At 54.9% G+C, this 23,109-nt stretch overlaps 3 protein-coding genes across 3 annotated transcripts; all 3 read right to left on the bottom strand.

Annotated features, from left to right (window-relative positions):
• Window positions 1-124: 124 nt before the first annotated feature.
• LOC104032947 (zona pellucida sperm-binding protein 3-like) lies at window positions 125-2,722 on the bottom strand. Its single transcript, XM_075714210.1, has 9 exons — window positions 2,354-2,722; window positions 1,765-1,883; window positions 1,572-1,675; window positions 1,178-1,355; window positions 979-1,099; window positions 797-888; window positions 491-627; window positions 325-414; window positions 125-249 (listed from the first exon to the last, which is right to left on the bottom strand). The coding sequence occupies exons 1-9, from the start codon at window positions 2,720-2,722 to the stop codon at window positions 125-127; spliced, it is 1,335 nt and encodes a 444-aa protein (XP_075570325.1).
• A 4,022-nt stretch (window positions 2,723-6,744) lies between these two features.
• Window positions 6,745-10,164, bottom strand: LOC104032948 (zona pellucida sperm-binding protein 3). The gene is made up of 9 exons (XM_075714058.1): window positions 9,763-10,164; window positions 8,784-8,902; window positions 8,606-8,709; window positions 8,195-8,372; window positions 7,978-8,098; window positions 7,502-7,593; window positions 7,203-7,345; window positions 6,946-7,035; window positions 6,745-6,860 (listed from the first exon to the last, which is right to left on the bottom strand). The coding sequence occupies exons 1-9, from the start codon at window positions 10,162-10,164 to the stop codon at window positions 6,745-6,747; spliced, it is 1,365 nt and encodes a 454-aa protein (XP_075570173.1).
• Window positions 10,165-12,615: 2,451 nt separating this feature from the next.
• LOC104032949 (protein PML-like) lies at window positions 12,616-22,023 on the bottom strand. Its single transcript, XM_075714466.1, has 8 exons — window positions 21,991-22,023; window positions 20,835-21,313; window positions 19,304-19,881; window positions 16,703-16,740; window positions 15,423-15,660; window positions 14,893-14,948; window positions 14,029-14,167; window positions 12,616-13,385 (listed from the first exon to the last, which is right to left on the bottom strand). Exons 1-8 carry the CDS (start codon window positions 22,021-22,023, stop codon window positions 12,616-12,618), a joined length of 2,331 nt encoding a protein of 776 aa, XP_075570581.1.
• Window positions 22,024-23,109: the final 1,086 nt, after the last annotated feature.

The following is a 23,109-nucleotide window of genomic DNA, read 5'->3' as shown; positions in this document are numbered from 1 at the left end:
AGGGATGGATGCTCTCTCCCTGGCAGTGCGCCCAGCCCAGGCATGTCCCCAGGGTGCCATCGCAGAGCGAACAGCATGGACGCAGTTATTCCTTCACAGGCTTTATTCGGCTCTTGGCCCACGCTCACACCGAGGCACGGGTGCACCTCCTGCGCCCCACGCTGGCAGCCAGCACTGCCACTGCCAGCCCCATGCCGGCTGCCACACAGATCAGCCCTGTCCCCACTCCGGGCACTGCCATCACCCCACCTGCAAAAGCAAGGGGGGTCTGTTAGCGCTCGTCACCAGGGCTGTGCCACAGGGCCGCAGCTGGCGGGGACTCACCCTGACCTCCCTCCGTCCTCTCTCCCACAGTGCCCGGGTCCCTCGAGAGGAGCACGGGGCCGATGACCACGTCAGCTTCAGCCTCTTTCCCTGGGGAGGAAGGAGCAATAAGGTGGGCTCGCCCTGCAACCCCAGGGTGTCCCCTCCGTCCCTGCAGGGACCTTACCTTTGGCATCATGGCGGCGGAAGCGGCGGCCAGGCCATCGCTCCAGGGGGTTGAGCCTCCGGGATAGTGCAGGGGACTCGCAGTTACCTGTCTCGCAGCAGCTGCAGATGTCTCGGGTGCCTTCCACAGGTGCCCAGCTGCAGCAGGGTGGGAGCATCACCATCCGAGTCCCCCCCACCAGCACCCACAGAGCATTCATGCACCCCAAGTCTGGGCCTGTGACCCATCCCTGTGCCACACTGAGACTGTGAGATGCTGGTGGGGACCTGCCCAGATGTGCCCCATCCCAGTGCGGTGGCTACTTACGTGTTCCTGGCTTTGTTGAAGGAGCAAGCCTTGTTCAGGGGGTCTGGGGCTTGGTCTGCTGGGGTCACCTTCAGGTGGCAGGTGATGTAGATCTGTGGGGAGGGCAGGGGAGAGAGGTGGGGACACACCCATGGCGGACACCAGCTTGGTTTGGGGCTGGCAGGGGGGACATGCAGCCTTACCAGGTTCCTGGTGTCCCCCGCGAACCTGAACACATCAACCCTGAAGCGCAGGACGTCCTCCCGGGGCCGGGGAGTGATGAAAGCAGAGCTGGTGTCATCTGACCTCCCATCAACCAGGCACCTGGGGTGGGACGGGGGGAGGTCAGCATCCCGGCAGGTCTCCTCCCAGCACCGCTACCGGCGGGTTCCCATGGCTCACCCATTGAAGTCAATGATGGCATAGTGGGGTGAGGAGTCGGTGCCAGGGCTCAGAGCAGCCACGCAGCTGTCCACAAACAACCGCAGCGGCACGTGGCTCTCAGTGCCCACCTCCGCTTGGATGTTGAGGACATCGCCCAGTTGGAAACCAGTGAAGGGTCTCTCGGCACTCCAGTCCTCTGCAAGGCAGTGCCGGAGTGACAAAGTGGGAGTAGCTCCAGCTGTCCCCAAGCTCCCGTGGGACCAGAGCCAAGGGTCAGCCCAAAAGCAGGAGTGCTGGTGTTTGCCATGGGGTGGGTTGGCTTCCCCAATGGGGTGCTGTGTCCCCAAGCTTCCCTGCCCTGGGAAAAGGGTGGAAAATCCCCATCCACAGATTGGGATGTTTTCTCACCTACCATTCATGAGGCGCAGGGAGAACACCAGCCTCTCCTCTGCCGACAGCGTGGAGCTGAAGGGAGCCCAGGTGGGCCGGATGGCATTGCTGCTCACATTCTCCCTCCTGGGCAAGGACCACCACACATCATGACATGGCCCCATAATGATCCCCGGGGACTGGGGTGGGGGGTGCCAAGGATGGGGAGCCCTTACCTGGGGTAGTGGCACTCGATGGGGATGATGGCGGGGTTGCTGCGGATGATGACAGGGTTGCTGGCAGGGCTGGGGTCATAGTTGAGGAGTGTGCGGTAGATGAGGGAATCTGGCGTGATCTGGGCAGAAAAGCATTGAGCAGCCATTGAAGAGGCTACCCCACCTCCCACCACCACCAAGCCATATAGCCGTCCTCTCCCAACTAGGAAATGCTGGAGAAATTCAAAGAAAGGGGGAAAAAGCTAGGGAAAAGGGGATGGAGAAGGAGCCCCGCTCCATTCTCAGCAAGTTAAACTTCCTAATGGGCCAAAACATGAGCGAAATGGGTCTGACATGGGGGCTTTGCACCATCGGCATGTCTCCAGCCGAAAGGGCAAAGCATCTTTGGGGAAAAACACTCCGGTTTGGGGGGAATTACCTGCTTGTCCTTCCCCAAGGGTATTCCTCATTGGTACTCTGCATCTGGCACCCAGAGCTCCCCCGGCATCATGGGGGATGGCCAGTGCACGGTCCTGCAGCCTGAAGCTGCTCTGGGATGCCAGGTGGGATCCTGGAACTGGGGGAAGCACCAAGGGAGAGAAGGTCTTACCTGCACGATGCTGCCACACTCGTGGAGGCCAGCAGTGAAGGTGACAGTGTTGCGGGCAGGGTTCAGCGAGGAATGCTTGCATGCCGCTGGCCCTAGCGTCAGGTCAGCCGCATTGACCAAGCGGCCGGTGCCGAAGAGGTCCCTGTTCACCGTCACCACCAGCTGAGCCTCCTGGCACTGCACCATCACTGGCTGCTGGCTGGAGATGGCTCGAGATTGGGGGTCCTCCACCCAGGACCAGGCGTGGGGGTCTGCCCGTGCCCCACGGCTTGCCAGGTCACCCCAGGAGAAATCCCAGGGTGGGTAGGCAGCCACCTCTCCCGCCGTCCAGCAGAGAAGAGTGAGGATCAAGCCGCTTTTGGGTCCCATTCCTCCTTCTTCCAGCAAACCCTGGCACAGAGAGCTGGGGCTGCTGCTCCAGCCTTTATATATCCCTGTGAGCAGGAGCAATCCGCCCCTGGGCTCCTGTTTGGGGACCAATGGCACCCAAAGGCCAGCCCTCGTGGGTGCAGGGAAAGGGGAGGCACAACAAGTCATTTCCGGGGTGCCAGGACCCCCCGTTCCTGGGATGCCCGAGATGAGAGAAAACATCCTCGTCAGCCTCTTTGGGGAAGTTGTTTATAAAACTCAGCAGAAGCCGGAGACGGGGAGACTGGTACAAAGTGGCTTGTTTAGGTTATAAGGTGATAAGGGGCTTTTCAAGGCTGCTGGGGAGGTGACAGGAGCGGGGAGAGCAGGGTCCATGATCCCAATCCGGGTGCTTCCCGTCCCCTCCGCAGGGACCATTCCTGCCTGGCGCCATCAGCCCCCTGGGACTTTGGTTTTCCGCTTGGATGCTGATGTGCTGGGGGGGCTGGGAACCCATGAGCTCACAGCTCCAGCCCAAACAGGGACTTTAAGCATCCCCCTGCTCCTCAGCGGGGCCGGGACCAGGACCAGGATGTTCAGTCACCACTGACCCAGCAGCAGCTGATGGAGCGCCCTCACCACTGACACAAGCATGGCCATTCTCAGCCGGGGCCGAACAACCCCCATTTCGGCCTCGGCAGTGAGATCATTAGCTGCAGAGCCACAACCTTTCTTTTTTATCTCTTCTGCCCTTCCCCAGCTCTTTGGCTTGTGTTTGTATTGTTGCCTTCAAGGAAATGGGCTCCGGGTAGAAGCAGCCAGAGGCAAGGTGCTCTGCCCATCTCTCCCTTCCCCATGCCACAGCACACTGGTTTGTATCCCACCCCCTGCAAGCAGGGCTGGGCATTGCCCAGCTCCTCACAGCTGGTGAACAGAGAAAGCTGCTTAAAAATAAACCCTATATGTTTCCAAGCCTCATTATTGGAGTTTCTGTCCCTTCTTTTGAGCATCTTTAACTCTTTTTCCCTGCCAGGGCTCTGCAAGCATCCCGTTGGCTCCGTACAAGGGATGCTCAGTTTGATACTCCAAATCCCTCTCCATCTTTCAGGATGTCCCTGGCAAGCCTTAGGGACAGTAGAAAGCCTCTGATTTGGAAGTTTGAGCTGGAGCAGCTGAGCCATTTCTGGGAAAATGAAAAGAAACAGAAAGTTTCTGGAGCAGACATTGTCCAGCCCTCTCCTAGCAGAAATCCTAGAAAAAATTATGGACCAGAGTAAAACCTTCTGCCTTTCCCACTGGCTCCTTTCCTTGGGCAGCAGATGCCATGTCCCTGCTGCTGCCAGAGGGTCCAGGACTTTGCCTTCATGTTTAAAATACCTTGAAATTGGCACTTGCATAGAAATGCCAGGGATTCCTGCAGGCTGAGCCCTGTGCGTCAGGGAGATAACAGCAGCTGGCAATGCTGAATCAGTAAATAAGTGGCTGCCCCCCTCCCAGGGGAGCGCATTGCTGCTCACCCAGGTCCTTGGCTCCAAGGACCATGAGAGATGCCTGCTCTCACCCCATTGTATCCTGGAGAGCTGTAGCTCAGGGCCCAGCTGCAGCATTAGGTTGTGGGTCTCTGGGTACCAGGGCTTGATCCCAGCAGGAGAATAAATCCCCTTGATGGGTGGCCTTGTGTTTACACAGCTCAAATTATCAGAGGTGAATCCTGGGTGCAGAAACACACCCAAGTTCAGAGGAGAGGAAGGATTTCTCTATGAAAAAGGGGATTTCTGCTCCCAGGTTAGCCCTTGCCAGGACCAGCTGTCCCACCTTTATTCCAAGCACAACACAACATTGGCCATGGACCAGCACAGTTGGGAAAGAGCATGAGCTCATTTTTTTGGAGGAGACCAGAAAGTCCCAGGGCACTGGACAAGCACAAAACCCAGTGGTTTTCCCCCATTGCATAAAGGAGACTTTAAAGTACATCTCCTTTTTGCTTATAACATAAACTTTTAAGTCAAAAAACTTATGGCAAGGTCAGTGCTGTCATTGAGCCTCACCAGAGCCAGGGATGGTGCCTGGGAAGGGGCACGAGCTGCTGGAGGGCAATGGCTGCTTTGGCAAGCCAGAGAGCCTTTCCCCATCCCCAATTTCTTTGTAGACCAGATTTGGCTGAAATTTGTTTTCCTTCCTGGAGCCAGCTGAGGTATTTTGTTCAGGTGGCTGCAGGGCAATTATGCCAATTGGCATAGAGAAGGGTTTTCATTTAAAAGGCTCCTCTGTGTGTCTCGGCCAACCAGGGAGATAGTCCCTGCTCAGAGCACATGTGCCAAAGGATGGTCGGGGCACATCTACAGAAGATGCTGATCAAGAAGGAATCTGTTATGTGAAGATTTAACACCTGTCAGCAGCCACAACTCATGGTCTGGGAGGTCCAGGCTGGGTGAGGAAATATTTCTTCTCCAGGACAGTTGTGCAGCCCTGGGCTGGGCATGCAGAGGTGGGAGATCTCCATCCACAGACACTGCCAGCCTCAGCCAGGCCAGCACATGGCTGATACATCTGGTGTTGGACTGGAGGTCTTTTGAGATCCCTTCCACCCACATTTCCATGCAGTTCTCCTCTGCCCTCTGCCCCAAAAGCTGACAGCTTGCAGCAGTAAAGGGATAGTGAAGACTTCTCCCAGCTATTCCCCCTAAAAGCTCCTACCTTGCTGCAAGACAAGGACCAAGCCCCTCCAGCAAGGGTTAGATTATATGGATGAGTAAAGAAGCCATACTGACAACCCCAACCCAAAGTCAGTGCAACTCCTTGATCCAACCCAGAACTAATCTTTTAGTTTTGGGGGAGGACTAATTTGCTTTTAGAACTGTGAGCAGCCAAGCTGATAGCAAGGGAAGGGAGGGGACAGTGATTCAGGTGACCCAAAGTCTCAAGTCCAGCTTGGCACCTTGTACCAAATTGATACCAGTGCAAGGTGACATCTATCAAAGGACATCTGGCTGACAGTCTCCAGCATGCTGGATGACAGCTAAAGACATGCCATCTTGTGCAAGACACTACTTTCTTCTGTCCTCCATGACCAAGAGAGCTGCCCATACTCCCCCAGAGCAGGCTAAGAGAGTGCAGAAATCCTCCTGCCCCCTGCAAAACCAGCTCAAGAGGTGGCCATGCTGCAAGCAAGACCCAGCTCCTCACAGGTCTCAGTTTTCCCCAAATTCAGCATCCCAAGATGTTCAGTTCCCACCATTGCCTGAAGTGGGAACCTCTCCCAGCTAGCGGGGAGCAACAGGTCTTGGGTTTAGGGCAGGAACATCTTGCCATTACAGCTGCTCTGCTGAGCAGAAGAGCCCTACAGCAGTAGGAGGAAAAAGCAAGTATGACTCAGGCATGTCAGAAAGCTCCTTTCTGGAAGGGGGAAAAGTGGGGGCAGAAATTCCAGTCCCTGCCCCAAGGACTGTTTATACATTTCAGCCAAGGCTTGTTACATCTAACTATGTGTAAACAGTCCTTGGGGCAGGGACTGGAATTCCTGCCTCTGTCCCAGGAACAGCCCAGCCTACCGACCCTCAAGTTGCACTCCCTTCCTCATCTCACAAAGCTTTATTTCTCTCCCAGAAACAGCTTCAGGCAGGAGGATGGTGATCTAAGTTCTACTAAACCCTTAGCTGCCCTTGGCTTATTGATTAAGGAGTTACCAGTATGGAGCAGACCCACATAGCTCCACAGAAAGCTAAGATGTTTTGAGGCTAAACACAACTCCATGCTTCTAGAAACAGGATGACAATATCTGGATAGTGATTTTTTGCATCAGTTACCAGTTAGGTGCTCTGGGAGACATTCATGGGGGTGCAAGACTGTACAAAGCTCTGCTGAGGACAGGACTTCAGGATAGCAAGACCCAAATTGGGTACAAAGCAGCACAGTTACAGTTAACATGAAGATTTGGTTAGCTCAGTGTCTCCAAGAAGACTTCTCCACTCCCCCCACCAAGTGTCTCGCAGTCCTTCAATTTATTTTTTATTGAACAGACTGTAAAAGTTGAAACCAGTGACTTAAACAGGGATGCTGGGCTTTTGGCAGACACTCAGAGCTCCTAGAACAGCAAGTATCAGGATGACCACACCAGCAACTGCAGCCAGACCTAATACCATCCACAAGTGACCTGTATCTAGGAAGCAGAAGTAAGGAGGTGGTTACAGCCAGGGCCAGGACCTGCCACACAAGCCACCCCCCTTCCCTGGGTTTGCCCCTACCTTGTGAAGGCATCCTCCTAACTGGGTGATTCTGCCAGCCGTGTATGAAGAGAGGTCCAACCACAACATCTGCTTCTTTCACCAAGGGATCTGAAAGGGAGAACCTTTGAGCACTCGCAAGCTTGTTTGAAAATCTAGCTCTCCCAAGGCTTGGGTTAACACTGAGGAGCCAACAGGTAGCAAGGCAGCTCCAGCCACCCAGCTCAGAGCAAGCTGTCACAATAGTGACAAAGCCCAAGAGGCATACTGAGACCTACCAAGCTGGGAGGGCAGTTCTCTCTGGACACGGCCTCCTTGCCTTTGGGAGGGAGCATGGAGCCGCCTGGAGTGCCCAGCCAAACCACAGCTCCTCATCTCACAGCAAGAGCAGACATCCTGGGTGCCTTCCACAGGAGCCCAGCTAGAAGAGAGCCTGGTGAGTAGCCCACCCTATGGTAGGAATCCCTCACAAACCCCTCCTACCCAGATGGCCAACCCCACCTTCCTGGAAGGTGACACACCAGATGAGAAGCCCAAGCTCTTCACCTTTGGGCAAGCTGCCGTTCCAGCTACTCACAGGTTGCTGGCTTTGTTGAAGGAGCAAGCCTTGTTCAGAGGGTCAGGAGCTTGGTGAGCCAGGGAGACCTTCAGGTGGCAGGTGATGTAGATCTGGGGAGGCAAGGCAGAGCAGAGGGGTTAGGCTGTCATTTGCCTTTATGGCTTTCCCACACACCATGAAGCTGTTCTCCAATGGGACCACCAACTCTGCAGGGTAGCTCAAGCCCCTCTGCTTCCTTCAAGCCACTTAAGGGTTCAGCTATTCAAGCCCATCAGAAGGGCTTGTCTTGGCCAATATCAGAACTGGTCTCCAAGGAAGATCCTTGGCCCAGAGGGCCATGAAGCAGTAGTATAGGGTGACCTCATTCATACATTGCTATGAGGCAGTTGTCTTGGGAATGTAATTCTAGACAAAAACCACATTAACTTTCTTAATGGAGTGAGGCTATAGCCCTGTCTAGACAAGTCACTTCATTTGCTTTAGGAAGGATTTACCAGATTGCTGGAGTCTCCTGCAAACCTGAATGCATCTACTGCAAACTGAAGCACATCTTGCCTGGGTCTTGGGGATATAAAAGTTGAGGTGGCATCATCCAGTTGCCCATCCACCATGCACCTAGGCACAAAAGTGAGAGTCAGCAGGATCCCACAGTCAGAGACATCCATAACCCACAGAAAGGCATCTCTAAATAAGGGCACAACTAGCTCTTACCCACTGAAGTCAATGAAAGCATACTGGGGAGCAGAACTCCTGTCTGGGGTCAGGGTGGCCACACAGTTGTCCACAAAGAGCCTCAGAGGTGCGTGGTTCTCTGTGTTGACACCAGCTTGGAAGTGGAGGACCTCTCCCAGTTGAAATATGCTGGAGGCTTTCTCAGCACTCCAGTCATCTGGAAGGAGAGAGGTCACCAGGCACTCATGAATGGGAAACCAGCTTGTACTTCACTGCTTCCACCCAAGGAAACCCCAACCGGCACAAGGCCCTGGGCACTCACCAAAACTGTACCAAACCCCATCTGCTCCAGGAGCACTAGAACAATACCAACACCAGCTGTGCCATCTAGTGGAAGCATGGCCACCTCAGCCTGCCCTGCACCAGAGGAGACCCTCACCCAAAACCTACCATTCATGAGACGCAGGGAGAAGGGCAGCTTCTCCTCAGAGGACAGGGTGGAGTGAAAGGGCACCCACATAGGCTTGACAGCACTGCTGCTCACATTGTCCCTCCTGGGGAGGGATGCACATAATTAAATTCTGTGGCAGCAGAAGGGCTTGCTTGGTACTCATCTGCATTGGCTCACCTTGGGTAGTGGCACTCAATAGGAACTACAGCAGGGCCATTGCGGATGATGACAGAGTTGCCAGTAGGAACTGGGTTGTAATTTAAGCTCGTGCTGTAGACTAGAGCATTGGGGGTCACCTGGGGAAAGACAAGACACATTATCCAGCCATTAAGAGCCCTGTTCTTTTGGCCACACACAGAGCAGCACATTTAAGCCTGCAGACTCAGTGCTGAGATATTTCTTCTGGTCATCAGCCAGTAGCATTTGTGCTGAAGGCAGGTGAGTGGCACTGAACCTGCTGCAGGGATGCTCTGGGCTGGGAAGCTGCTCCACCCTGTCCCAGGACAGCCTCTGGCCAGCAGCAGAGCTGGATGCAGGGGTGCTCAAGCTGATTTTTTTTTCTTCTGGTTTCCATGCCCCAGAAGAACAGACAGGAAGGTCTGTCCCCCAGCGTATCAGAGGATGACTTCTGCTCAGGGGGATTTAATGAAGATATCTGCTGGCTTGAGTATGGAGAGGCACCCTCATGGCCCCAGGCCTCTCCCAGGGGAGAGAGACTGCTTCAAATTTAAGTTTTCTGTGAAGTAGTTTCATGCTATGCTCAAGCAGCAGTAAGCAGCACTCAGATACCTCCTGAGATAGGCATCCACTGCTGGGTTGCTGCAGTGGGTCCCAGCACCAGGTCATCTGGGCTCCACCCTGGAGGTGGCAGCAACAGCATAAATAGCCCTGGAAGATTAAGATACTTCTGTATTCATCAGGAAAAACCTAATTTCTCTACCTTTTGCATGCCCTTCCCTGTTTACACAACACCAGAGCTAGCCCCTGGACCGGACAGAACAGTTTCAGTTGCCCTCGAAAAGCAGACTGAGATGTTCATCCTCTAGGAAAGGCTTTGGAGCATTTTCCTGAGCCCACCTACACCACAACCCCCTGCCAGTCTCAGTATCCCAAGACACCAAGGTGCAAGCCAAGAGGCAGCTCCCCACAGCCTTACCCTGAGGGTGCTGCCACACTCATGCAGTCCAGCCATGAAGGTCACTATGGTCTCAGCAGTGCTCCAGACTACAGGCAGGCAGGCAGATGAGCCCAGGGTCAGCTCTGCAGCCTTGACCAGGCGTCCCATGCCAAAGAGGTCCCTGTGCACCGTGACCACCACCTGTGCCTCCTGGCACTGCACAGCCACAGGGTGCAGTGGGACAGCAGCCTGGAGCTGGGAGACATCCACCCATGCCCAGGGAGAGGGCTGGGAGAAGGCATAGGGCTGCCCTGAGGAAAAATCCCCTTCATGCTTCCATAGCTCTGCCTCCCCTCTAGGGAAGCCCCAGGGGTTGTAGGCAACTGCCTTCCCAAAAACACAACAGAAAACAGCCAACCCCATGCTGCTTCCAGGCCCCATCCTGCCTACCAGGGTCCAGCACATGGAGCAGCTGCTGCCCAAGGACCTTTTATAGCCCACACCTCCCACAGCTGCTCCCACCCCAGATGATGCTTGGCACACCTCCCGCAAGGGCAATTGGCAACAGCTGAGAACACCCAATTCCCCGGGGAACCCATTGTGGTAGGCTCTAATAAGCAAATGAGGTGCTGGATTGGGTCCCTTGCCCACAGGAGACATTGATTTTGCTATGCAGCCAACTGCAGGTTTTTTCCCCTGTTTTTTTGGTAATACCCAGCTCTGTAAGATCCACAGAGATGTGTCCCACCTTCAGACTGTATGTCCCACCTCCAGATCATGGGCCCTTTCTGCAGCGGAGTCGCTGGGGGATGGCATGTGAAGTGACACTTTCCTAAGGCAAACACACTCTTCAGGTGTCCAAACTTGTCCCTGTCCCCAGCTCCTGCAAGATGGTGATGATCCTCATGGAGCCGCTCATGTCAAGGGCAATTGGGGCTTTCCAGGATGCAAGAGACTTGTGGCTGACTTCTCTACTGAGCAAAAGTTGATTTTTTGGAGGAAGAAGAGGAAATTTAAACTTGAATTAGGTGGAAGAATAAAAGGAAAAAGGGGGATCGTGGAGGAGATCCCCATCGGTTGCCCTGAACAACGTCCCTGCTCCTGAAGGACCAGACTCCACACAGTGGCGACCGCACTGGTGCTGCCATCTGTATCTCCTTGTGTTTCCTTGTGTTTCCTGGGATTTTAGCAAAAAGGAGGAAAATGCTTGCACACACATGACCATTTAACTGTTTCCTGAACAGATTTGGCCCCTGGAGCCACCAGCTTCCTGGGCAGGACTGGTGTTGAAATGAGTCGTAGTAAAATAATGAATAGAATAATCTTTATCAGAAATAATATTAGAGCTATTAGGTATTAGAAATAATAATTATTTCTAATAATTATTAGAATTATTAGATCTGAGGCAAAATGGTCCCCACGGCATCTGGACAGTCCATCCCTTCCTGGGATGACTCAGCAGCAGGTTGTCCTCTCCGTGGTCCCCAGAGGGAGGGGACTGGGGCAGGTTTACCCAGCTGAATCACCCTGCAAGCTTGCTCATGCCTGGTAAGAGGCTATAAATCAGGAGGAAAAGCAGTTTGTGTATTGAAGTGACATCGGGGAGGAGCACGGCATTGGACGGGAGTCCCTGTATAGGGTTTTATGGACAGCACAAGGATGTTTGCTTTGCCCCTGCCTCTGGGTGAATGTTGGTGTGCTCATTGCTTTGCTCACACATGCAGGTGAGGGCCAGGTGAGATGTTCATGAGTTTCAGGTGATAGCCCTGGCTGAATCAGGTTGTTTTGTCATGATCCAAACTGGATAGCTGCCGGTGGGCAGGACAGCTATGCACCATCTGAAGGGAAATGACTTGGGTTGTTCCCATGGGGAGCAGGCTGACGGGCTTTCTTGGCACCTCCCTGAGCAAACAGGACCTCTTGATGCTCTCTTGCTTGTCTTCAAGCCAACGCCTATCTTGGGGATAGCTGCACATCTCACATACATGAGTCATCCCATGCTCTTTGTGCTCACCTCAGCTGTGTCATGGGCTCAAGGGGTTGTCATGCTGCAAAGCACCCATCACTGCAGCACCCACTACCATGCACATCTGCCTTTTTGAGTAGGTGGGTATTCTGGGAATGGGGAACAAAACAAAATCATTTGCAATGCATAACAAATTAGGAAAATGATTTATTTCTTCTGCATCGCTAGGCAGGCACAGAAGCCAAAGAGCAATGAGTTGCATCCCCTGATGAAGCAATCCCCTGGCTGTCTTTGAGCTTGGAAAGTAGTGGGAGAGGTAGGAAAAGCACACCCCTGTGTGCCCACTTAGCAGGTTCATATAGACTAGAGGGCTTGGATCCTGCTGACCGAAGGAGGATTTTCAGTTCTTCCCACAGTCATGTCCCACAGCCATGTCCCACAGCCATATCCCACACAGCAACTCACAGGAACAGAGCAGCTCTGCCCAACCTTCTTCCTAGCAATGGCCACCATCCTTGGTCCTTACAAACCAGTTTCCCCACCTGCTGTTTCTCCAGCTGGCTTCAGATCCCATTCACCCCCCCAAAAAAACCCAGACCAGAAATGATTCGCAAGATTTCTCCCAAGAGTTGGCTTGATCCATCCAGGGGGGAAACAAAAGCACAGCATGGCTGCAGGGTGTCGGATCAGAGCCAGGACATGTCCCAGCCAAGTTGGTGTCCTCCCCTCTTCACCTTACCACAAGTTCAGATGAGAGATTACCGCAGGAGACTGTCACACCACAAAGACCCAGACTCATCACCCCAGGCAAGAGCAGGCAGGAAATATTGAAAGCAAAACTACTGATGTGAGTGATGTGATTTGGCCCCAGGACTCATTCCCCGTGGGTGAGAGGGGAATGAGTCCTGGAGACGCACCAGCATCTTTCAACACTCTTCCTCACTCTTTATGGCTCTTGGAAAATTGCTGCCTGCCAGGGTCTTCTGGCTTTCAGCCAACTGCTCCTGGCGCTGGAAGTAGACCTTGACCTTGCTTAGGTTTCGGACTTTCTTTTCGGAGTTGTGCCGGTGAGCGTTGATGAGACGGCACACTTTCTGGAACCCATTCTCAGGGTTGTCCTGGTAGTAGGACCAGAGCTCAGAGAGGCCGATGTTGTGGGTAGCCAGTGTTTGGGCTGATGGCTTGGTGAGGAGCTTCTCAGCCAGCAAGGGCTGGAGGGAGATGAAGGACTCCAGGCTGGCTTGACTGAGGATCAGCCTGGGTTTCTTCACCAGGTCGACATCCAGGACCCCACACAGGTATTTCACGATGTTGGCATTCTCCATGGTGCTGCAGTCACTGAAGTGCTGCCGGAGATAAGTGCTGGCCAAGTTCTTCAGCTTGTAGTTATCCCTTTTGGGGATCTTCTCCTTAATCAAGGGCAAAAGGTCCAGGAAACCATACACAACAGAGTTGAACTCTTCTTTCTTGTTCATGACCGTCAATGCTTGCAAGAGGGTGGGAAAGGGGAGTGACCAGAGACCAAAGGCACCCAGGATGGGCTTGTGGACAGTCTTGAGGTAGCGCAGCAGGTTGTTCAGACCGATCTCATACACACTATTTTTGGCCATCAAGCTGGACAAATATTTCAGTGGCTGAATCAGGACTCGGAATACTTTCTCTCTATCTACCACTGTCATCTGAATGCTTTCATTTTCTAGAGAAGAGGAGAGGGAAGGGAAAGAGGATTGGAGAGGGAGGAAAGGCAGAATTAGTCTCTTCAGTAGGAAAATAAAATATTGATTGAGTTGCTCAGCCTCTAACAGCCTTCACCATTGATAGCAGCTGGGGGGCTGATCCATCATTTCACCTATCTCCACCATTCAGTCACACCCTCAGCTTCCAGCATCTCTAATGTCCTTCAGGAGTGTCTTGCCTATCAACACTAACACCTCCTGCAGTGGGATCATTCCCCCCACCAGGAACACAAGGGCTTTTACACCTCTTTGAGGGTGGACTAAGGAGAGGGGCTTGAAAAGTAAAATCAGCCTTACCCAAGAGAGACTGGCCCATGGGAAGGAGAAGCAGGGGAGCCCATGTTGACACAACAGTGCAAGGGCTGGTTAACTGGCTGAGCAAACTCAGAGAAATCTCCCCATGGCCCTACGGGCTCCACGTTCCTCCACGTGTCCTGAAACTCAAAGGCAAGGCCTCTTGGGAGCTCAGGATATTGTCTTCTCCCTTACACAGCCAAGGCCATGGTGGACATGCCTGAACTTTTCCCCCCAAAAAGAGAGACACTGACAGATGTGGGGATCTGAGCTGGCTGCCACATGGGACCTCCCCACTTAGGATCTTACTCAAAATAGTCACGTCAAAGAAGACCAGGGATCCTTGTCTCGTGTCCGATGTGTTCTGGCTGCTGATGGGAAGGCCCAGGTAGTCCTCGTTGGTGGTCTCATCAAGGATGTTGCCAGGATCATCTAGCAGACCAGAGTCCTGGAAGAGCACACAGTTTGCTTTTAATAAATGTCACAGGAAGAACTAGAGCAGCAGCTCTGGGCACTCGTGTGTCCTGGAAGTTACCAAAGCTCAGGGATCTACTCAAAGTGCCTGCTAGAGGGCTTAGGGTGTGACATGCATACTCCCTGCACGTCCACATGAGACAGCTTGCTTGGATCCTTTCCCAACTGGCTTTCTGCTCAAAAGTGACAGAAAACTTGGGACTACCCAACATCTCTCCTCTGGCTGTGAGCCAAGGGCCTAACCCAGCAAAGAGCAGGCAGGGAAGGGAAGCTGCCCATTTCTAAAACCTCTTCTGAAGAGCTGGTCACCAGCTTTTGGTCCCGCAGACTGTCATGGGAACTGCTCAGTGCTGCAAAGTAACAACAAAACCCCATCCATCCATAACATCAAAGAGGAGGTGAGGTCTTGGACTGCCTCTTCTTGCTGGCCTTCATTTTGGCTGCTCACCACCTTGGCATCACCAAGATGGTATCTACCAAGGTCTCCAAGCTGCTGGGCACCCTGTTCCCCCAGAAGCGGAGGAGAGCTGGAGGGGATTTATTTTGGCACTCAGGAAGGATTTCACAAGTTCCTTGCCAGGTTCTAAGGGGGATTATGGGATGGTCCTGAAGGTCTGGGAGCACAAAGCAGTCCAGTCTTCATGGCTTAAACACTGAGCAATGCAGGGCCAAGCACTTAAAGCCCTTAGCTGCACTCACCATTGACTCATCAGTGCTGTCGTCCTCAAAGCTGTCCAAGCAGAGAATATCACTATCTGCCAAGGTAGGAAAGATGTGTCACCTTTTGGATGTGGGGCTGTCCACCCCTACGGTGAGTGCCAGGGCTGATGGTTCCCTGATCAGCATCATCAATTGTGCCAAGGGGTGGCCCTGGACAGCCAGCAAGGTGGGCAGGGAGCAAGCAGGGAGCAACCCTGCCCTCAGGGTCCACCTGAAAAAGGACTGGTTCCCCCTCAAGCCACAGATACAGAGTACACACTGGGCAAGATCCTACAGGGGAGAGAAGACCAAAATGCAGCATCACATAGCCTAAGAGTATGCAAGCAGCTGAAGGAACAAAGTCTGGTTCTCCATCAATCTCCACCAAACGTCTTGTCTTTGAACAAGACAATGCATTGGGACATAACTATCCTCCTGGGATATCTATGGAGATGCTGCAAACTGCCCTGCCTCAATGCCTACACCCCATAAAGCCTACCCACGGCTCCACTGCTCTGGACACTGCTTACCTGAGTCCTGCAGCCCACCACTGCCATCTGGCATGTCTTTCAGCAGGCTTTCCTCCTTGACAAGAGCTGTGGGGAACATTGAACAGCTGGTCCCAGGCTGGTCCGAGCAGCTTGGCTGCTGCAGCACCATCTGGTTCCATCCATCGTCGTTGTCTTCAACCTTCATCACCTTCACTGGCGATGTCAGGACATTTGCATTTTGGACTTCCTTCCTCTTTGCAGGGGTGGAGGTGGGGACCTAAGTGTGCAAAGAGGACCCCAGTGAGAGCAGCCCTGAGTGGTCAGGGAAGGAGATGTCCTTTGCCACCAGAACATAGCCGAACAAGCCTGACCACATGCGTTTGTCCCTGCCCAAAGCAAGTGCTCTGCTTGCCCAGATGGTCTCTGCTGCTCTGGGGTCACCCAGCACCACATCCTCATTTCTGGCATGAAGCCCCTGGCTCTCCTGGGCTGTGGCCACTCCAGCTGCCTTGGTCAAGGTCCCCTCTCTGCCTGACAAGGGTCAGGAAAACTTTCTGCCTTGCTTAACAGCTGCAAAGGAGAAGATGGGAACCTCCCCTTCCTGAGCTGGGGGAATAAATTATCTTTATGTTCTTGCTTCAGCCCTGAAGCTCCCAGACTCTGCAGAGCTTGCAGGCAGGGCTAAGCCCTTCTGATCCCAGGCTGTGGTGGCTGGGGACGTGCTCTGCAGAATGGCTGCCTGGGGGTCCCCGGACCTGGTCCTGTGATGGCTGTTTTGTCCCAGGCAAAGGCAGACAGGTCCGATGCTAGACAAATCCTTCATGCACTATGGGACTGGAAACCAGAAGAGAGCTTGCCTTCAACATCATTGAAGGCCACATCTGCTTGAGTGGGGCTCTACCTTTCTTGTGGGAATGTGTTTGGGGGCCCCAAATCCATCACAACCAGTTGCAGCATCTCTCCCCCGCCAGCCCTGGATGTGGGCAGGGCAGGACAGGGTGCAGGCAGGATATGACTTGCAAGCAGGAAATTACCTCCAAGCCAATGTGTCTACGAAAGCTCTTTACAGTGCATGCAGCAGCATGTCCCACGCTGAGATGTTTGCACCTTAGCCAGAAAGGGACAAAATCTGCCCTGGCTCTGCAGCCCTATTCCCAGCTAGCCTGGCTGATCTCCTCTTTCAGAAGAGAACTTGGAAAGCAGTAACTAAATGCCAGAGCTCAAGTAACCTTGCAAGGGCTGGGGGTAGCCCCAGATTCCTGCCAGGTAACCTCATGAGGCAAAAATCCCAGAGCAACGCAAGCAAAACCAAGTCTCACCTGGTGGGAGTTTTCCGTGGATGGAGCTGGGGTGGCTTCTGAAACAAGAAAAACACAGGGAGCTGAGAGGAGGTCGAGCAACGCTGTGGATGTCTGAGAGCAGCAAGAAAAGACTCTGCAGAAGGTGCAGGTGGCTCTGGGGCCACCTCCTTGGAGGGTCACCTCTTGGAGATGCTACTGAGGCTGAAACCCGTCAGTGAGCTTGCAGGCTGGGCTGGAGAGGTGCCCATTCTGCCTGGCCACCCGCCAACTCATTCACCCATCCTTGCACTAAAGCCTTTTCTCCAGCTTTCCTATATGGGTTTGCTGCCCTCCCACCCATCCCAGACCCATAAGCCGGGAGGTCACACATGCTGGGAAGGAAAGAAAAAAAAAATAGTAGGATCATGCTGTTCCCAAGCAAGTTACTGCCATGCAGCAGCGTGGGCTCGTTCATGGGGGAGGTGCTGCCTTCCCAAACCTAGCAAAAGACCAATGCACCGTTCATCCCAGGAGGAATTTATTGGCACAGCAAGGTGAGATGGAGAGCCTGGTCTGCATAGGGACCTTTAAAGTGTTTTCCAAGCAGCCGCAGTCCATGGCAAATGTTCTGGTTTGCAGCCCCTCACTTCTTCCTCCGCTTCCGAAGTCTGGTGCTGGGCTTCGCACCATGCTTGCCCCTGGTGGTGTTCCTTGATTTGGGGCATTCCTCCTTGGAGGCTGGGCTGGGGGACTCCAAGCCCACTGGGATGGCAGAGGTGGTGGCAGGAGGGGGTCTGCTGGAAGAAGGGGCCATGGCAGCCACTGAGACCAGCAGTTCTTGCGTCTGCGGGGTGCTGGAAGAGAATAACTCCAGCAAGTTGGAAGGCAGCGATGTCCAGTCCATGTCTGCAGTGGGGGGGTTCTGTGGGCTGGCCACAGGCTGCAGCAAGGGTCCCACAGCAGAGGCGATGGTGGCCAGGGAGCAGGACATGGCCTGGATCTCATGGGTCACAGACGCCAGGTGCCTGTTTGCCCTGTGCTGAGCTTGCAGGAGGCGATCGCTGATCTTCAGGACCTTGTCCACCTGCTGCACGTTGGACCTGGCCCAGCCACTGAAATCTTCCTGCAGAGAGGCCAAAGAGTCCTGGATGCTCCTGGAAGGAGGCACAGTGTCCCCATGGGCTGACTCTGAGTCTTCCTCTGCTTCTTCATCCCTCTGCATCAGAAGGGCTGGAGGTGTGGGTTGGGTGGTGGACATAGCGCCTCCCTGGTCTGGACACACATGTCCTCTGCCGCTGGAGGGGTCTGACATAGGGGCACAGGGCTGGTGGTAGGCAGGCAGCCCTGCGGGGACACCTCCATGTGGTTGGCAATGCTCCCCGGGAGGCTCGAGGTCGAGGATCAGGGTGGTCTTGTCTTCAGACAGGGCGTCGTGCTGGGGAGTGGAGGTACCTGTCGTGGGGAGGAAGGCTGAAGGGAGCAGGAGGGGAGAATCAGGGCTGAAAGGGTCCTCCCAGCCTGCCTTGGTGGGGTGGAGAGGGGAGACGGAGGGATGATGCCTACCATGTGATGGAGACGCAAGGAGTTGGGTGGGAGGCAGCTTGTTCCCAGGAAACCCCAAGCTCCATCCAGGACATCACCCCTGGGCTCTTCTATGGATCATCCACAGCCCATAAGCTCACCCTGGGGAGCTCAGTGGTGGATGCCCACAGAGGGACAAGGAGGACACTGGTTATAAACCCAGGTCTGAAGACAGCAGCAGGGGGATGGAGCAGAAGACCCCGCAGTCTTCCTCCCATTGCTTCCCCCCGCCCCCTTTTCTGGAAGGATGCTACCACCTTCTGACCAAATCTGGATTCCCCAGTACACCACCCTTGCACACACCACAGATGCCAAGGCCGTCACCATTTCCAAACCAGCAGCATCTCTGCCACAGCACTGCTGCTGAAGAGATGGGGGAAGACCTGGGAAAACCCAGCAGCGGTTGTGGACCTCTTGCCATCCCTGTCAGGCAGTGCTCCCGGGGAACATTTTGCCTTTCTTGTTGGATACACCATCCCAAGGCAGTAATCAACAACCCAAAAAGGGAATTGCCTCAGATGGTTGTGGATGAAGGTTGAGCAAAGGCAAACTGGCTGGAGATCTGAGGAGCACAAGTGGTCAGTGGGCAGCAGGACACTAAGGCCCAGAGGATGGTTATGACCCCTGAGGGACCTGTGCATGTCATCAGCACAAACATTTCTCAGAGAGGATGCAGAGTTGATCCAACGCTTCTACCTGCTTCCTCCTTGCCAACACCAGCTTCTGCAAGCTCCTGCTCCATGCATCCCATCTCCAGGTGCCACTCACCTCCCTATCCTTCAGCCCATGGCATGGCTCCATCCCAAGCGATTTGCCATGTTCCCTCAGTTCTAACTGCGTTTGGGGGACCACTGTACTCCGCAAGGGCAAGAGACAAGCATTGCTTTGGAAGTGATGGATGCAACAACTGCATCCCATCCCATCCTTGGCAGAGGTTGGAGTGTGCCCACCATGTGGAAGGAGATTTGAAACCCATGGATAATATGGTCTAACCAGGGATTATAACCCTCAACTCTGCTTCGGTCCCGCCCTCCCCAGCCCGCCTGGCCAAGTCCTCACCTGGGTGCCCCATGACACGCTCCACCAGTGTCTGCAGCCTGGCTCTGCACTCAGCCAAGTCCCCAGGCTGTGCTCGGTCCCCAGCTGCTGGCAGCTTCAGCCGCTTCAGTTCCTTCAGAGAGTCCTTGATGAAGGGCTGCATATCCATCACCTCCTGGTCCGTGGCGTAGAGGCTCATCTTCTCCACCAGCCGCTCGCCCGCCTCCATCCGCCGCAGCACCCTCTCCACGCGCCGCAGCTCTCTCGCCAGCTCCTGCCGGCCCTGCTCCTGCCGCACCTCCACCAGTCCCAGCAGCTCCTCTTCCTCCTGCCGGATCAGCCGCACCAGCTGCTCCACGCGCTGCTGGATCTGCTCCCGCATCTCCTGCTGTGCCTGCTCCAGCTGAGCGGCCTCATCCTGCAGTGCCATGTAGGTGGCCTCGAAGCCACTTCTCTTCTGCTTCAGCTCCTGGCTCAATGTGCCCAGCTCCTCCTGCCTGCGCTGGGTCTCGCTGCGGATGTCGCAGAAGGGGGCATGCTGGCTGTCCAGCAGCGCACAGATGCAGCACACAGGCTTCTCGCACTTCTTGCAGTAGATGCTGTGAGGCCAAGCACAAGCAGAGCAGCAATTTAGACCATGCACTCTGCAATTCATTCATTTATCAAATTGCAAACTCATTCATTCATTGAATTTAAGTTACCACCAAGTTTGGGCCAGGCACTGGTTTTATACTCTCCCAACTGCAAAAAAAAAAATGTTGGTTCACTATCTGCTGGGCTGGCTAAAGTCACTGTGGTGACTGTGCAAGCGTTACAGTAAACGTTCATCCACGCACTGCAAGGGCAATGAAGAAATGAACTCTCTACCCTTCCATGAGTATTTACTGGGGTTATGTATAAGAATGTAATACCAAAGAATATCTTATCTCCGTAAGATGCCTAAGGCAAGAATATAAGAAGTGGGGAGTGGAGATCATCATTAATCCCTCATATAAGTCCTGGTAGCCTTGGCAAGTGGTGGGCTAGGGACATACTGAGACATCTGGGCCACTGTGGCTAGCATCAGTGCTGGCCTCCATGGATGCTCCAGCCCCTTCCCCTCTCGCTTGGACTTTCCCTTGGGGGCACTTAAACCTTGTCCTGCATTGCACCCATGCTATTCCCCAAATCCTCTCCAAGCTGGTCTATCACCATCAGCAAAACACACCCTTCTCTGCTGTCCATCACGGCAGCTGAAGCAACCGGCCTTCATCTTGCTGAGCTCCATCAACCTCACCCTCTTTACTCTAGCAAGGAGCACCCCACACACTCTCCTCCCTCAGTCTACCCTGTCCACACTCTCCCATCGTCAGCTCGAACCTGGCTTCATCCAAACCCTCCCTCCATGCCCTAGAGTCCACCGGTCACTACTTCCCACCCATCTTCTCCATCACAGGGTGGCAATCAGGGCAGCAGAGAGACAGGGACACCCTGCTTAGTCCCATCATGGACTATCCCAAAGAGATTTGTGACAAGAAACCAGCCAGATGGGGGCAGACCTTCTTAGACCTACCTTACAGCCTGGCTCTTGTGGTTCGGGTTGGAGCAGAACAAGTTACCAGTCCTCCTGGTGCCCTCGAGGAAGTCCTTAGCAGACCCTGCCCTGATGTCCATCACCTTCTTGGCTTCATGGCTCTCCCTCTTCAGGTAGCGCTGGTGGGCCTCGAAGCAGCTGGTGCAGAGGAACTCCTTGCATTCAGAGCACCAGAAGTCGCCGGCTTTCTTGCAGTTGTCACAGAACAAGTCACCTCCATCAACAATCTTCTTGTAGATGCTGAGCCTGGCCTGCAGGTTGGCGAAGAGCAGGTTGTCTGTGTCAGGGATGATGTTGGAGTGTGGGATGGCCGTCCAGCACAAGGGGCACTGCCCAATGGCCTTGTTTTTGTTCAGGCAACTGAGGCACAAGGTGTGGAGGCAGGTGAGGAGCTTGAGGTTGGGCGATTCCTGCTGGCAGCCCTCGCAAAGGACGAACTGGAAGTCATCTTCTAGGAGCTTGAGGAGGGAAGGAGAGAGGAAGAGGCATGAGCACCGGTGTGTGTTTTTCAGAGCTGCTGAAACTACATCTTGGGCGGGGCAGGATGACCTGCAAACCCTACTTGGAGTAACCAGTGAGCAACCACTTGCCGCCAGCAGTGCCCAGGCCCTGTAAGCAGGCCAGAGATCGCCTGTGCACCGTGGTAAGGTTGGATGGACAGGGCCCTGCAAAGAGGAAACAGGGCAGCCTCCCTTGGCTATTGGTCTGGGGAGGGCTGCAGAGGGGCAGCACAGAGGATGGGGCACGGAGGAAGCATCTAAAGACCCCGGCAGGGTAGGGTCCATCCTCCCAGCCATCCCCCCACCCACCTCCCTCGCTCAGCCCATCCCTCTGGCCTCCTGCCTCCCTCCCTCCCTCCTGCATCTGTGCTTTCGCAGGGCTGGAGGCGGGGCGGGGGGGGGGGGGGGGGGGCCTGCATTGGCGACCAGTCCCCCCTCCCTGCCACCCACCAAACCAGAGAGCGGGGGTACCACCCTAAAATTCTTATCCCCACCGCCCTCCCCAGGCCACGCCCTGGGGCTGGGGACTCCGTGGTGGCCTGGACCGTTCCCCCCCCCGCCCCGAGGCCCCCGCACCGCCGGAGCCCCCCGCCCGCATCCCCCCGGCATCCACCCCTGGACCAGCCGGCGCTCACCCGGGTGCCGGAGCCGGGGACGGAGCTGGCCATGGCGGGGCGGGCAGGTCCGGGAGTCTTCTGCCTGCCTGCGCTGCCTGCACTTTCGATTTCTTCTGCGCTGCAAATAACTCCTCCTTCGCGTCGGGGGATGGGGAGCTGCGCAGAGCGCGCTCCCCGCCCCGGCACCCCCCCGAAAAGCGCTTCCCAGCCGAGGGGACCCTAAGAGCCCCCCGCCCCGCAAAAGGCGTTTCCCCAAGGAGCAGCAGCCTCCCCCCGCGGTGAGGGGACTCAGGGACTGTCGTCGCCCCCCTCCCCCTCCTTGGAGAGCATTTCCACATCCCTGTTTTTCCTGGGGGACTGGCTGTGCCCTGGCTGTCCTTTGCCCCTTCCTGCAGGGCATCGGTATCCCCCAGCCGTGTGCACCATGGGGGCCACCATGAAAAGGGGACCACCACAAAAGGGGGACCACCACAAAAATAGGAACCACCGTGAACAGGGGACCACCAGGAGCACTTGGGGTTCACCCAGCCTGGCAGCCCCAAAAGGAGAGGGCATGGTGGGACACCATTGTCACTTCCCCTCCAGGCTTTTGATGCCTGTAGGATCTCCAAAGCTTGGCCCAGGCTCGTGCCACCCAGCCTGAGGCCTTGAAGAAGACATTTAGCAGGTCGTTTGGCCTGAATGCACCCATGAAACATTTAAATTAAAAACATTTCAATTCTGGACACATTCCAATTCTCCTTGCCCCTCCCTGGGAACCAGCCCCTTGCATGGACAGGACAGGCCAGCAAGACCAGTCAAGCTTGTCCCCACCGGTCCAGCAAAACATCCTGGGGGCTGGTAAAGCTGCATGGAGCTCCAAGACATTTTAACCCCTGGGGTGCTGGCTGCTGTAGGGGACCTGAGCATCCCCAGAGGCATCCTGACAACTCTTCCTCGCCGTGGCAGGACTTCATGTGTTCATCACAACCACATGGTGAGATGGAGTCACACCACACAGCCTTCTTGACTGGCAGCAGTACCCATGCCCTGGCTAGCATGTGGCCTCTTTATGTAGCACCCTGGGGTCCCTTGGGGAAACTGAGGCACCGAGGGGTGCAGCCCCGTCTGCCTGCAGAAGTCATCAGCCCATCACTG

Source organism: Pelecanus crispus, chromosome 7, assembly GCF_030463565.1.
Source record: "Pelecanus crispus isolate bPelCri1 chromosome 7, bPelCri1.pri, whole genome shotgun sequence".
Taxonomy (NCBI): domain Eukaryota; kingdom Metazoa; phylum Chordata; class Aves; order Pelecaniformes; family Pelecanidae; genus Pelecanus; species Pelecanus crispus.
The sequence above is the reverse complement of the archived record's forward strand: the minus strand, read 5'-3'. Positions and strand labels throughout refer to the sequence as shown.

Coding starts and splice junctions, on each gene's coding strand:
- LOC104032949 (XM_075714466.1), bottom strand. CDS start 22,023: ATGGCCAGCTCCGTCCCCGGCTCCGGCACCCGG. Junction 14,949..15,422: donor TGGTGGGCTGCAGGACTCAG/GTAAGCAGTGTC, acceptor CTACCTTGGCAG/ATAGTGATATTCTCTGCTTG. Junction 14,168..14,892: donor ACAGCACTGATGAGTCAATG/GTGAGTGCAGCT, acceptor GTGCTCTTCCAG/GACTCTGGTCTGCTAGATGA.
- LOC104032948 (XM_075714058.1), bottom strand. CDS start 10,164: ATGGGGCCTGGAAGCAGCATGGGGTTGGCTGTTTTCTGTTGTGTTTTT. Junction 8,903..9,762: donor AGTGTGGCAGCACCCTCAGG/GTAAGGCTGTGG, acceptor GTCTTTCCCCAG/GTGACCCCCAATGCTCTAGT. Junction 8,099..8,194: donor GCTTTCATTGACTTCAGTGG/GTAAGAGCTAGT, acceptor TTTTGTGCCTAG/GTGCATGGTGGATGGGCAAC.
- LOC104032947 (XM_075714210.1), bottom strand. CDS start 2,722: ATGGGACCCAAAAGCGGCTTGATCCTCACTCTTCTCTGCTGGACGGCG. Junction 1,884..2,353: donor AGTGTGGCAGCATCGTGCAG/GTAAGACCTTCT, acceptor TTTTCTGCCCAG/ATCACGCCAGATTCCCTCAT. Junction 250..324: donor GAGGACGGAGGGAGGTCAGG/GTGAGTCCCCGC, acceptor TTGCTTTTGCAG/GTGGGGTGATGGCAGTGCCC.